This window comes from Rhineura floridana, chromosome 5 (assembly GCF_030035675.1).
Source record: "Rhineura floridana isolate rRhiFlo1 chromosome 5, rRhiFlo1.hap2, whole genome shotgun sequence".
Lineage (NCBI taxonomy): Eukaryota > Metazoa > Chordata > Lepidosauria > Squamata > Rhineuridae > Rhineura > Rhineura floridana.
Genome location: NC_084484.1, coordinates 112,327,672 through 112,342,806, shown reverse-complemented (window position 1 = coordinate 112,342,806; position 15,135 = coordinate 112,327,672). Strand labels below are relative to the sequence as shown.

The 15,135-nt window shown below is 43.1% G+C and overlaps 1 protein-coding gene across 2 annotated transcripts in view; it reads left to right on the top strand.

The window, feature by feature from the left end:
• The first annotated feature begins 518 nt into the window (after window positions 1-518).
• The window catches only part of CXADR (CXADR Ig-like cell adhesion molecule), a 67,507-nt gene continuing 52,890 nt past the window's right edge, over window positions 519-15,135 (top strand). For both annotated transcript variants that reach the window (XM_061627909.1, XM_061627908.1), the window contains exon 1: window positions 519-812. In XM_061627909.1, coding sequence (XP_061483893.1) covers window positions 761-812 — 52 coding nt within the window. In that variant the 5' untranslated portion in view covers window positions 519-760. The remainder of the gene's footprint in view (window positions 813-15,135) is intronic.

Sequence of the window (15,135 nt, the reverse complement as noted above, 5' to 3'; positions counted from 1 at the left end):
ATGCAGTATGTAATGGTGTGCGAGTGTGCGTTTGAGCTGCGACTTGGGCGTGTTGCTGTAACAGTAACTACAGGGTAGTCATAATATACCTTTGTCTGCGTGCCACATGTGCAAAAACACAAATCCGGGATTCTCGAAATACAGCGGACTCGCGCTCAAGGGATAGTTCCACTTCCCTCATAAGCAGTTCTTGAAAAAATTAGGGAGGGGCGGAATCTAACCTTTCTTCACACGGATCCCGTGTGAGGTGTTACAATATATTGAGGAGTAAGCAACTAACAGCGCGATCCTAACCATGTCTACCCAGAAGTGAGTCCTTTTGCATTCATTGGGACTTACTCCCAGGTAAATCGGGTTAGGATTGCAGCCTAAGGTATATAGATGTTGTAGCCATTGATTAGAGGGGTGTGTGTAAGATATATCGAGGGTGCATTGCTCGACTGCATATGATTTATCGCTTGGTAGTCTGGGAGTTTCTGGAAGGTAAGGGGGTAGGTGTGTGTGAGCAGAGTTAGTAATAAACGAAGGAAAGAGCCCGTCCTTCCGTTCGAGTTCGGCTGCTCCTCTCTGTAGGCGCATTTGTGTGTGTGCGTGGAAGTACAGCTGCGGGGCTGGGGCCAGGCGGAAGTGACGGGCGCTTCACCTGCTGGGCAGTGAGGGGACAGAGGAGGGCGGCGCAAGGCGCGGAGTGTCCGTTGGGAATTTATTCGTGGAGTCTCTGGCGGTGCTTGACTGGCCGTCGTTGGTTGCCAGCGCCGCCATGGAGTCGCTGCTGCCGCACTTGCTGTGGGGTCTCCTGTTTCTATGTGCAGGTAAGGAAAGGAGAGGGCGGCAACAGCAGCAGGGTCGAACGGGAAGCTGAGGCGGGGCCCGGAGGGACAAGAGACCCCGCGAACTGAAAGTCGCGAGTCTTTTTTCCTTCCATATCACCGCCCCTCCACCTTCTCTCTCCTCCCCTTTGTAGTGTCTCTTCTTCCTTTCCCAGTTCCTGGAGCTTCTTTCGCTGAAGTCTCCACGGGCGGTGGGGGAACAAAGAGTCTGAGTTAAGGTGGTGGTGGCTGGGAGAAATAAGCCTGGAGGTTCTCAATAACTTAACAAGCGAAAAGCGCTTGGTATATTTAGAGGTAGTTTCTATCTATTCGCGCACACATTCTAAAATAAAATTGTTACCGGAGTTGGGAAGGGGGGTTGATGAGGAAAAGTGCTAGTGGCTCAACCTTGTACTAAATATTCTGTTGACGAGTTTCCACAGTTTCATATAAAAACGTGAGGTGTAACTTTTTTCTCCCCACTTAGTCCAAACCATCTTTTGAAACCATCTTTTTGTGGGCCCTTTCTTTGTTGGGGGTGCGGGGGTGGGGAGAACTGGAATGATCCTTGTCGGTCTCGCTATCTCTCTCCCTTTCTCTGGTGAGTCACCGAGGCTGAGGTCGAAGGCTTTGTTGTGTGCTCCGGGCTCCCTTAGCCGCCCTTCACCACGCCTCATAGCAAAGTCCTCCCTCTCTGTACTCGTGAGCCAGCCGGAATTTGGGTGTATGGTGTTGGGTGTGTGTGTTCTTTATGTAGCATGACTTTTAAAAATAAATAACAAGGTTTTAAAGATATAACATCTCCACTCTACAATAAACTCATATAACTCGGCAGATCAGCTGACTCTCGGTATAAAAAATGGTATTGCTTGAAAGGCAACGGATTCCACCAAACATGTTGTTTTGTATGGATCTTAGTGGTAAAGCTTGTAGCGCCAGAAGGGCTCAGAGTAGTGGGAGGAGGGGCAAGCCTCTTCTTGCAAACTCTGGGATTTAGGGCAGCAGCATGGTCCTTTCTTTCCCCCACCCCCAAGGATCAGAGTGTCTGGCAAAAAACTTGAAAGCTCTTCCAAAAACAACAACAAAGGTTTTTAAAAAAAGGATTTTTATTGATTTTATAAACATTGAAAAACAATCAAATTACAACAATATCAAATGAAAACATTACTATTTAAATTTTTTAAACAATTTCAGTTCAGTCTCTTTCACAGCTGAACAACAAATGCTATCAACATTGTGCTCATCAACTTAGGACTAATTTTTAGCTTCTCTTCACAGTTTGACTGCTTCCTTAACAGGAGATGGAGAAGCTGGTTGAGCTAGGATTGATGTAGAGTAGATACATTCTGAGGCTGTTCTACATTTCAGCCCTTTGAGTTTAGAGCTCCTTCCCACCATGATTTCCTGCCTTGGTATTCTAGAAAGGAAAACCCATGCTGCCAATTGTGCTGAAACAAACCCATAATGTGTAAGAAATACACATTTATCTATTTTGGCACAGTTGACAAAACTGGCAGGACTAGTGCTTAGTGATCGGATATGAACATTGTATGTGGAAGGTTCCATTCCTGGAATCTCCAGTAACAACATTGGCCAAGTCCTTTGCTTATCAACTGAAGTGGCAAGAAGTTTCAGTTGTTCATATTAGAATTCTGCCTTGCAAATGTGCTTCAAAGTTTGCAAAGGTGCACAGATACTGGTGCACGTGTGGTGGTTTTTTAAATGGAAGTGATACCCACAAACTAAAATTGTGTGAAGTGACTTTCTTCCAGTGTACCATCTTATAATGATCTAGAGCGGCGGTTCCCAAAACAGTTGTCTGTGAGTTTCATTCAGGCAGTCCATGGTATATCTTAGAAGAACACTTAAAATGTGAATTTTATAGAATTCTGTTGAATCCAAATTGCAATAAATAAAATACAATACAGGAACTAAAAAAGCTATAAAATTCAATTAAAAAGTATACAGAAGTTAACACAACAGATTACAATTGCTACAACAGGCAGAAACATAATTAAATTGTCTACCAAGACCCTTGGGTTGTTGTAGATGTTATGCCCTATCCAAAGTACTTTGCCTGGCAATTATTGAAACTAGAGTGTAGAATGGTGTGTGTGGGGGGGTATATTTGTGTGTGGTTATACTATGAAATTATATCTGCAGGTGTCCTCCAACATGGCATCTCTTTGGAATGCAAACTTTTCCATAACAACAAACTAAATTATAAGTTTGCAATATTTAAATCTATACAAATGGAAAATTTATTATGAGAGTTTTCTTCATAAAACTGAGTGATAATGTAAGCAGTGTAATTCATTTAATGTTTGGAGATACTTCTCTTGGCTTGTAATTTTTTACGCTTATTAAAACCTAGTTATTAAATTGCATGCAACAATCAGGATTCAATGCATGCAACACCTGTGGGTAAAGTTATGGGAAAAAAAGCTTTTCAGCACTTTTCAGCACTGTTTCCTGTTGAAATATTTTATGCCTTTGTTGGTGTCTCACTTGTTTTGCAACATTACTCATAGGGATAAAAATCCTGTGTGGTCATCAAATAATATTTTATTTAAAACATGTAGAAGTAGAAAATTGCTTCAACTTTTAAACAGCAGAATACAATCAGACACTAGTATTTTGCTAATAAATGTAATGATTGATTAAAATATCTTTTATAAAGAAATATTATTTTAACTTAGGACTGATATTAACTACCATTTTCATTTGAAACCGGTACTTAAAAGATACATGATTCAAATAAGGATTTATGTCCCAGAATTATACCAAACACAAATCATGTACATTAACATTGAACGTTAATCATAAAAAATTCCCTTGTAACATTGCATGTACATGCATTGCATGATCACCAGTTTATATTGTATTGGCTGGTGATTAAGAAAACAGCATTTTATAATTGAAGGTCTGCAAATCTTTGCTTGGTTTATTAGTTAAACTATTATTTGTGATCTTCATAAAACTCTCTTCCTAGAGCAGACATTTGGCTTTTGCAAAGAACTTGAGGAAGGGCAATGTATACCCTTGTTTTGGGTTTCTGCAGAAGGAGGAAGGGTTACTGCCTTTACTAGCTCCAGCAAAGGTGCAATGGAAAGGAAGAGAATCCATCTCTTCAGTGGGATGACAACTCTTCTGCAAGTTGCGCTTTTGCAAAAAATGCCAGTAGTACTTTGCTCCAAAATCCTATAGAAAGAGAAGCTGGGGAAAGGAGGGTGGGGAGAAGTGGTTTGTTTTCTGTTGTTTTACTTCCTACAGAAGCCCCAAATGGGACCAAATTCACACCTTTGCTCTCCAAAGTTTTCTGAGGGGGAAAGGGAAGATGGTTTATGTCCCATGAGCAGGGATTTTGCTAGAATAGCGGGGATGCTCTTCAGATGTGAGGTGGTTGCTGGTAGCAAGCATGCAAGTTAATTTATAGACCCTATATAGTAGAATAGAATTAGACTGAGAAGATTTGGTAAACCATTCATGAACTTAGGGCAGGCTTTGCAATTTGTCTTGCTACATCTGTTTAATGAAATGGCTCTCAGTTGTGTTAATTCTAATTTGATTTCCATGGACTATGGCTTGATTACTTGTACTGACTGTGGTTGCATATGCTTCTTAGTACTCTTGAGTCCATGAAACTCTTCGCAGCATGGAGATGGGCAGCAGGTGAAGGTGCTAGTGGTGAAAGGGGGTCTTCCAAGAATTATAAGGCACTACTGTTTTGCTGCCATGCTGCTCACATGTGACCAAACCTACTGTCAGTTACAGGTAGTTCTTTATTATTTATTTGAAATATTTCTATCCTGCCCTTCTATCCTATAATAGGGTACTCAGGGCGGCTTACAATAAAATCGAGCCTGTACACCAGTGGTTCTCAAACTTCTTTGGTTTGCGGCGCACTGTAAAACATAAAAATTTTCTGGCGCACTCCGTGTACAAAATTAAAAATATATTAATATATTTTAAACTCTGAATAAAAATAACTTAATAATAATATACTTTCATAATATTCGCGGCACACCTAGCCACCTCTTAAGGTGCACCAGTGTGCCCCGGCGCACCATTTGGAATCACTGCTGTACACAATAAAAATCACAAAAGCATTAAAATAAATTAAAATACATAAAATGCAATTAAAATACATAAAATAATATATATAATACACACACACACACACACACACACACACACACGTATACATGCATATATAGGGAGTAGTACTGAAGGGACTACTGAGGTAAAAATTAGCATAGAAGGCATAAAATCAGTTTCAGGCTCTACCTTCAGTCCCTCCCAAAGGCTCTCCGGAACAAGATCATTTTCAGAAGTCTCTGGAAAACCATCAGGGAGGGAGCAGAACCGGCGTCTTGGGGTAGGGTATTCCAAAGCTTGGGGGCCACAGCTGAAAAGGCTCTCTCCCACATGTCTGTCAGTCTAACATCTTTCACTCCAGGCACGCAGAGTAGACTCGAGGCAGATGATCTTAAATCCCAGGCAGGTGCATATTGGCGTAAGCGGTCCCTAGGGGACATTGGTCCAAGGCCATTCAAGGCTTTAAAGGTCAGAACCAGCACTTTGAATTGGGCCTAGAAACAATTTGGGAGCCAGTGGAGTCGATAAAACACAGGGGTGATATGCTTCCTGCGCCATGCTCCAGTTAACATTCTGGGCTGCATTTTGAACCAATTGTAATTTCCGAACTGTTTTCAAAGGCAGACCCACATAGTGTGTTACAGTAATCAAGCCTCGATGTCACCAATGCTTGTGTCACTGGCCAAGTCAACTGCTTCCAAGAACGGACATAGTTGATAGACCAGTTTGAGTTGGCCAAAAGCACTCCTGGCTACCGCAGCTACCTGATATTCAAGCAGCAGGTCAGGATCCAGAAGGACTCCCAAACTGCAGACCTGCTCCTTCAAGGGGAGTGCAACCCCATCCAGAATAGGTTGCAACCCTATCCCTGGCGCAGTTTTTCCCCTTGACCAGCAACACTTCTGTCTTGTATGGATTAAGTTTCAGTTAGCCCGCATCCAGCCCTTCACATCCTCCAGGCACTGGTTTAGGATGAACAATCAGGTGATAGGGAGAGATAGAGTTGAGTGTCATCAGCATATTGATGACATTGTACTCCAAATCTCCGGATGACCTCTCCCAGCGGTTTCATATAAATGTTAAAGAGCATGGGAGACAGAATTGAACCCTGTGGTACCCCGTAGGCCAGTGGCCAGGGAGACGAGCAGTAGTCTCCCATTACCACTTTCTGGGTCCATCAGGTAGGAGCTACCATAAAACAGTGCCTCCCAATCCCATCCCAGCTAGACGGCCCAGAAGGATACCATGGTCGATTGTATCGAAGGCCACTGAGAGGTCCAGCAGCACCAACAGGGATGCACTCCCCCTGTCTGATGCCCAGCGTAGGTCATCAAGCAGGGCGACCAAGGGAGTCTCTGTCCCATGACCGGGTCTGAAGCCCAATTGAAAAGGGTCTAGATAGTTCGATTCATCCAGGAAGACTTGACGCTCATCAGCCATCCTCTCAATCACCTTGCCCAAATAGGGGAGATTAGAGACTGGGCAGAAGTTGTTAAGATCCACAGGGTCTAACGAAGGATTTTTTAACAAAGGTCTTAACACAGCTTCCTTCAACAATGTTGGCATAGAACCTTCCCTTAGGGAGGTGTTAATTAAATATGCCAACCAGTCAACCACTCCCTCTCTGGCAGATTTGATTAACCAGGATGGGCAAGGGTCAAGAAAACAAGTAGTGGCTCTTGTTTCTCCCAGAATCTTGTCCACATGCTCAGGCTTTACAAGCTGAAATGTATCCATTGAAAAATGACCAGAGGAAGCCTCAGGGATATCTGGCACAACTGTAGTTAGTGAGGAGTTCAAGTCAGTCCGAATACGAGCAATTTTGTCTGCAAAGTGCCTTGCAAACATATCACAATGAGCAACTGAGGGCTCAGAGTCTAATGTAGGGCCAGAGCCCAAAAGACCCAGGACCACCTGGAAAAGCATCACCGGACGACACTGAGCAGGCACAATGATGGCAGAGAAGTGAACTTTCTTCGCTGCCATCACCGCCACATGATACGCTTGAAAACGAGCTCTAGCCTGTGTTCGGTTGGAAGCAGATTGAGTTTTTCTCCATCGTTGCTCTAGCTGTCGTCCCTGCCGCTTCATGAAGCCCAAGGTTTGAGTAAACCAAGGTGTATTACGGGCCTTTCTGGTGGGAGAGGGTGCTTTGGAGCAAGTAGTGTCCACTGCCCGGGTCACCTCTGTATTCCAAAGATTGACCAGGGCTTCGGCAGTATCACCAGCCATGCTGGGAATATCCCCCAGAGCATTCAGGAAACCATCTGGATCCATGAGTCTCCGGGGGTGGGCCATCTTAATCGGCCCTTCACCCCTGCGAAGGTTACCGGGGGCACAAAGTCTAAACCTTGTCAGGTGGTGATCTGTCCATAAGAACCCCTCCACCCTCAGATCACCTTCTTCCTGTCCAGAATAAAACACAAGATCGAGTGTGTGTTGTGCCACATGCGTTGGTCCAGATGATATTAGAGACAGCCCCATGGTTGTCATGGCAGCCATGAAGTCCTGAGCCGGGCCTGTGAGTCTAACCTCGGCATGTATGTTGAAGTCACTGAAGACAATCAGCCTGGGGAACCTCAATACCAATGCCGAGACCAGCTCCACCAGCTCAGGGAGGGAGACTGTTGGGCAGTGGAGTGGATGGTACACCAACAGAATCCCCACTCTCTCTCTTCCTGACCCAACGCCAGGCACACACACTCAAAGCTGGAGGTGTTATGGACAGGGTACCTGACAGGGGAGATAGATTTCCTGCAGACAATGCGACCCCACCTCCCAGTCCCCTGAATCTAAGCTGCTGGAATGCCACAAAACCTGGTGGGCAGACCTGGGAAAGTCCTACTCCGCTCTGATCATTTAGCCAGGTTTCAGTAATACTAGCAAGGTCAGCGCATTCATCCAGGATTAAATCCTGAATTAAAGTGGTTTTATTAGTCACTGACCTTGCATTCATCAGCAGAACAGTAAGATCCAGGGAGTTCCTAGCATAGCTACCAATGTCCCAAGGGTTGGAAGGGGGACCAGAAGGGATGCAAGCACGAAGATGTCTTGTATTCCTTCCCCTGTAATGGCCAGTCTGCTTCCCATCACTATTACGTCCCCTGCCCAATATAACCTCAATGGCAGGCCCCCAACTACTCCTACCCTACCTCCTCCTACACATATTGAAAGGAGCCTGATGCTGAAATTTTTTTTAAAAAGTTAAACAAAGAATAAAACACTCTTATGTAGTTCCCAATAGCAAACCAAATTCCCACCTTCCTTCTGTCTCCTGTCCCCAGCAATTTATGTAATTTCACTTGCTGTCTTAGTAAACCTCTCAACAGCACTTCAGTGTCAGTTCTTATAGACAAAAGAGAGTTCCACAACTAACTGCTTCGCTTTGGGCGTGGCAGTTATCCTCTCCCTCGTTAGCCCCAACTGGCTTCAGCTGGCACCCAAGGCCTTGCAGGGAGTGGCAGTTGACACCTGAGGAAGCCTGCCGATGGAGTTGTGCAGAAGGCCACAACAGCAAGGTGTAGGTTCTGCTGGGTTTCTCTCACCTTCCTATTAAGCATGATTGACAAAGAACATTCTTTCTATGGGAGGGAGGATCATAGTTTGTGGAGACAGGCCGCACGTACAAAAAAGTTGTGAATTGCTAGATTGAATGGTTGTTTGCCTCACTTTATATTAAAGAATTTTCATTCTGCTCTTCAGCTAAAAAACCCCCAGAGCAGTGTACAGATCAATTGAAAAACACACACAACTGAAGACAGTCCCTGCTCTCAGGCTTACAGTCTTAACTTTGGTCCTGTTCAGATATTGCAGTGTAAATCAGATCTGATCCTATGTGATTAATTCTAGTCATTCCAATTAAAATGTACACAAAATCTTCAGATAGAATATATATATATCATCAGTAGTAGTACAAGTTTTGTTCAAGTATGTAATATTAATTAAATTCTGACCCTACTGAAGTAAGTGAATTGCATGAATTGTTCATGATCAATTTCAATCATAAAACATAGTTTAGTAATGTTTGCTCATTTTTTTTAACCAGGCCACATACATACAGAATGTTTAGAGCAGAATTTTCTAATACTGAAGGTGACATTTGATAACATAAATTAATTTGTTGTGCTAATACTATCTTTTTCAGTTGGAATTTGAAACAAATTAAGATGTGTGTTAACTATCCAGGCTTAATATTTAATTTCATTATTTGTTAAATAAGAGAGATTACTGAAATTTCCACTATTGCAGGCCTTGGTTAGCAGGGATAGCCTTTCCTAAATCTCTGGTAGATAAGTATTTTATTAGTTTTTGAATTTTGCACTAGCCTTTTGTGTCAAAAACTAACAAAAAATTGGGCTGCAAGACTTTTTGTTTCAGAGTTTGTCTTCTCTAAACATTAGAAAAGAACTGGGAGAGGTCATTCGGAGATTTGGAGTCAATGTCATCAATACACTGATGATACACTACTGTAACTCTCCCTGCCATCTGATTGAAGGGAGGGAGTGCTCATCCTAAACGAATGCCTAGAGGCTGTGAAGGGCTGGATGTGGGCCAACAAGCAAACTTAATCCTAACTAGATGGAAGTATTCCTGGTCAAGAGGAAAGCTGTACCAGGGGTAGAGCTGCAACTGGTTCTGGATGGGTTCACACTCCCCTTGAAGGAAAAGGTCCATAGTTTGGGAGTACTTCTGGATCCTGCCCTGCTGCTTAAATATCAGGTGACTGTGGTAGGTTTTGGCCAACTCAACTGGTCTACCAGCTGCTCCTGTTCCTGGAAGCAGTTGACTTGGCCACAGTGACATATGCGTTGGTGATATCTGGGCTTGATTATTGTAACAGACTCTGTGGGGCTGCCTTTGAAAATGGTTCAGAAATTGCAGCTGGTTCAAAATATGGCAGCCAGAATGTTAACTGGATTGCAGCCTGGGGATCATATCACCCCTGCTTTTTTGTTGACTCCACTGGCTTCCAGTTTGTTTCTGGGCCCAATTCATAGTTCTGGTTTTGACCTTTAAAGCTGTAAATGGCTTTAGACCAGTGTACCTGCCCATGATTTAAGATCATCTGGATCTGGTCTCCTCTGTGTGCCTAGAATGAAATATGTTAGATTGGCAGGTACATGGAAGAGGGCCTTTTCAACCATGGCCCCAGGTTTTGAAATACTCTACACCAAGAAACCCACTCCACTCCCTCCCTGTTGGTGTTTTAGAGATTTCTCAAAACCTGCTTGTTCTGGAGAGCCTTTGGGAGGCACTGAAGGTGTAGCCTGAAACTGAATTTATTTTTCCTCCTTTCTGGTTTTACTTCTTTAGTCTTAACTTAATATTGCTCCCTTTGAATTGTTCATTGTTTTTATGTATTTTTACCTATTTTAATGTTTTATTGTGTTTGTGTTTATTATGTGAGATTCCCTGAGTGCCCCACTATTGGGGTAGAAGGGTGGAATAGAAATATTTTAAAGAAATAAACTTAATTGTGTGTTTTATGTTTTAGAAACTTCCATTCAGTCCCCTCAATAACAATCTCTGGAAGTAACATCATATTTCCCGGAAAACATGGTGCTCTTCATTCTGTGTTTTTCCTTTAACATTAAAGCAGTGGCAGGGAGGGCAGTTTCAGGGGAACAGAGATGGAAAGAGGTGAATCTGCTACTCTATAAGTCTCCCTCCAAATGCATAACTAGGGCTGTGAAAGCTTTTTTGTTTGTTTTACTGAAAAACTGAAACATCTGGATATCTCAACGATACTCAGACAAGCATCTGGACGTTGTAAGGCAGATGTCTTCCAATCTGGAAGTGCTGCTAGGTTATGAATGAAAATCCTTAGTTGACCCAGTATTGGCTCAACACGGATAAGAAAAAGAAACAAAACTTTCTCTAGGGAAGACCATAAGCCACAGCATATCTCATTCACTCATTCATTCATATCTGTCTTCCTCTTTACTGGCTTCCTCCTGCTCCTATGTGCAGCTCTTCCTCCAACGGTAAGAAATAATCCATGTGTACTATTCTAGAATGTTCAATAAAGAGCATCAGTTATATTGGCATCTATAGCATTGCCATTGGTAGCATTTGGTTCCATAGCAGACATGCCTAAGCAAAATGGATAGGTCTATGTGTAGGCTTCAGAAGTGGTACTTTGCTGTGTTCTTAGCAAAGCACCTTATTAGTTCTTTGTTAACGTTCATCAAGTTGGATTCATTTGGTGCAGTAAGTACATTGAATGTGCTACTGTGCAGCTGCTAATTTAACATACTTTGGAATTGTATCTTTGTTTCTTGTATTTCCCTGACTTCTATTATTTATTATTTATTCATAAAAATATTTGTATACTGCTATTTTGTTAAAAACATCAATGTGGTTTACCACATGTTTAAAACAATAACAAGAAGCATAGAATTTTTAAAAAAACATTAAAAATACAATAAAAGCAAAGGTCAATTGTTGCAAAAAACCAGCATGTTCTTAATAGCCTGTATAAGTTTGACAGAACAGAAAAGTTTTCAGCAAATGCTTAAAAGTTAAAACAGATGTTAAATAAGCCTCACCAACTGGGGGAACAACCAGAGCCACTCCTGCAGAAGATCTCAGTGACTGAGCTGGCATATAAGGGTTCAGGCGGTCCCTAAGATACCCTGGACCTAGGTTGTGTAGGGCTTTGTAAATTAATACAGGGACTTTGAACCTGGCTCAGTAGCAGATGGGCAAGCCAGTGCAGATGTTATAAAAGTTGTGTCACATGTTGTCAGCCGTGAGCTGCCATCAGCAATCTGGCCGCTGCATTTTACACAAGCTGGAGCTTCTGAATCAAGGCCAAGGGCAGCCACACATGGAGCACATTGCAGTAATCCACTCTCGAGGTTACCAACGCATGGACTACAGAGGTCAGGCTATCCCTGTCCAGGAATGTCCATAGCTGACGAACCAGACAAAGCTGGTAAAAGGCACTCCTGTGTACATTAAGCAATATGGTTTTGTTATTGGAAAGACTTCTAACATTTATTATCAAATAATTTTGCTGGACATTTTTATTTTTCACAAGATGGTGGTGGAGAGAATATCAGCTCTTTTATGAGCTGATGTGAGGAATATTCAGGAGTAGAGCGTGCACAAAGGGTTAACTCATGCTGGAGGCAGGGTCAAACTTTTGGAAAAAACGTATCTGGCCAGCTGGAAGTGGAGGTAACCCTCTCCACCCAATCTACTTCCAGTCTTGACTCTGCGTCCAGCGGGACAAGAGGGTCAGACTTGTGCTCCTGTGGAGATTTTTCCCTGCAGGGGTCTGTTCAATTTTTTCTTTATTTTTCTTCTCTCCCCACTGTCAGTGATTAGATAGAAGAAGGGGGGAGGTCAGCTGCTGCCACCACAGGAAGTAGGAGAAAGCTCCTTGCTTTTTTCTCTCAGGAGTCCTAGCTGCTTGCAGTGGCGAGCCCACCCCCATACGTTGCTGGGGTTGGTCCTTTGTTCCCTTGGGGCTTGCAGACACTGCTAGTCATCCAGGGTCACCAGGAACCACCCCAGGCCTCCCTCATGCTGCTTTCTTTGCCCCAAGGAAGACTCCAATCATCAGGAAAGGCACTGGGGAGGGGGCAGCAGCAGCAGTTTTACCTTGCCGCAGGCAAACTTGTTTGCCTGCGGGGGTGAGGTTTCTGATGCAGAGGTTTCCCTCAGCAATGGGGAGCCATCAGTAGTCACTCCCCTTGAGATGCTGGTGTTTATGGCAGGTGCCATGTTGGATCCTGGGACTGGGGAAGGAGCTGCTTCCCATCAAAGGGGGGATTCCCCAGGCTCCTTTACCTCCAAGAGGGTGCGCTTGGTGGAGGAGGTGCCCTCAGCCATAACAGGTAGGTGGCGTGTGAGGCTGCTGCCTCTTTGGTACACCATCTGTGTGGCTCCAGCCATCAGAAGAGCTGCTGCACCATAGACGGAGGCATGCTTCCTCTCGTCCTCTTCCCACTCCTTGTGCTCTTTCTCAGACTCCATGGGAAGGGTGGGGAGGGAAACAGGGACATGTCTTCACAAAGCCTCCAGTCTCCGGATGTACAGCAAGGGCAAACATTACCTGACCTGCTCTTTCCCCCTCTCCTGATCAGGGGACCTCACACTCTACCTTTCATTCGGGGGAGGAGGAATACTTGTCAGCTTCTTCTATTTCTGGGAGGGAGATGGGGGAACTCTCAACAGAAGAGCTCACTCCCTTCTCTCCAGCTCTCAAACACCTGTATCAGGTGGGTGTCTGTATCATGACTGCCTGCCTGTTCTTTGACATCAGCTGGAGGGGCTTTCTTTGTAACCCACAGATTTAGGGGCTGACAGGGCTTTCTCAAAAATGGTACCTCTTCTATGTAACATCCTCTCTCCTGGGTTTTGGCTGCCACTAACATTGACTTTTTATAAATGCCAGACAAAAAACTTCTTTCACTAAGCTGTTAGCAGTGTGCCAAGTGAAGATACTGGCCGGCACGGTAGAAGGCACCAGTGGAATGGATTTGTTTAACTGAAGTAGATATTTATTATGTGTTGCATGTATTATGATGTAACCTGTATATCTTGGATGAATGATGGAATATAAACTAATAATATACATTAGTGCAACCATGCCTTTCTTTCTCCTCTTTGTTTTCTGCAAAAGTAAACATTCAAGCAGAATCCAGGCAACTATTCATTCTCTCCCAGGTGACAAAATATGTTTCTAAGGCAACAGTCCCAACAGCAGTTCTCACCTCTATGATCAGGAGAATTATAATGCAGTTATGTTAAATATATGGGCAGCTCCCAGAGAATCTCTGTCTCTGTTAAGCAACATGACAAATAAGGAGAGGAAGAAATTTCTTGATGCAAATGTAAGTTTCTATGTAGGGATAGTGTAGCAAAGAGCATGCTTGTAATCTGGACTGCTATGTGAAGCGACCAGCATATGTAACATCAGCTCACCCCTGGATGTTGTAAGATAAACCATTACTGGATCTGACAAGGTAGAAACAGCAGCCAGGAGTGCAAAAGCTGATGGATTAGCAGCAGAAGACATGCGGATGGGAGAAACCACAGAAGAAGCAGGCACCTCAGTAGACCTGTGTGCCTCTAACATAAAAATCCTTGATCCAAGAGAACATAACGGTTTATTGTTCTGCTGCTTATGTTACTAGCACCCTGAAGGAACCATGCTACTGAAACCCACACCTTCCTGTTGGATTCCCTCTTCCCTTTCCAATGCTTCAATATGTGCCATCAAAGCCCTAATATCAGGAGCTTCATCCTCATACAAAATAACAGAAGGAAGTAGCTTTGAAAGATGATGCACAACTTTGACAGCATTCGTTTGCTCTGTCTTTTTGGGTGCCATACCAAATATACAAACTTAGCCAATAACTAAATGTGAAAGACCAATATCAAAAAAGAGCAAAACCAGCATCCCCATAAAGAGCAAAATGAAAATCACCAGAAGGTGAACCGAGAAACCTGTCAAAGGATCAAAATATTCCACATGCACCTCCACAGCAAGAACAAGTACAAAGAGAATAATGAAAAAGTGATTGAAATGAATCAATAACCTGAATCACACAGTCCAAACCTAGTGTTACACCCAGGAATAATAAGACAAGAACAAAGGTAGAAACAGTAATAATGCTGCTGTTACTACTACTACTACTACTACTACTACTACTACTACTACTATTACTACTACTATTACTACTAATAATAGCTACAATGCAAAACTGTAAACCACCAAATTGTCCAAGAATTAATTATAGGGATGTAAAAGGAAAGCCTTTGACTGTAGATCATGAAAAATTATGGAATGCTTTAAAATAAATGGGGGTGCCACAGCATCTGATTGTCCTGATGCACAGCCTATACTCTGGACAAAAGGCTACTGTAAGGACAGAATATGGAGAAACCAATTGGTTCCCCATCGGAAAGGGTGAAACGGGTGTATTTTGTCACCCTATTTATTTAATCTATACATAGAACATATCATACGGAAAGCGGGACTGGACCAAGATGAAGGAGGTGTGAAAATTGGAGGGAGAAATAGCAATAATTTAAGATATGCAGACTATACCATACTACTAGCAGAAACCAGTAATATTTAAAACAAATGCTGATGAAAGTTAAAGAGGAAAGCACAAAAGTAGGACTACAGCTGAACGTCAAAAAGACCAAAGTAATGACCACAGAAAATTTATGTAACTTTAAAGTTGACAGTGAGGACATTGAACTTGTCAAG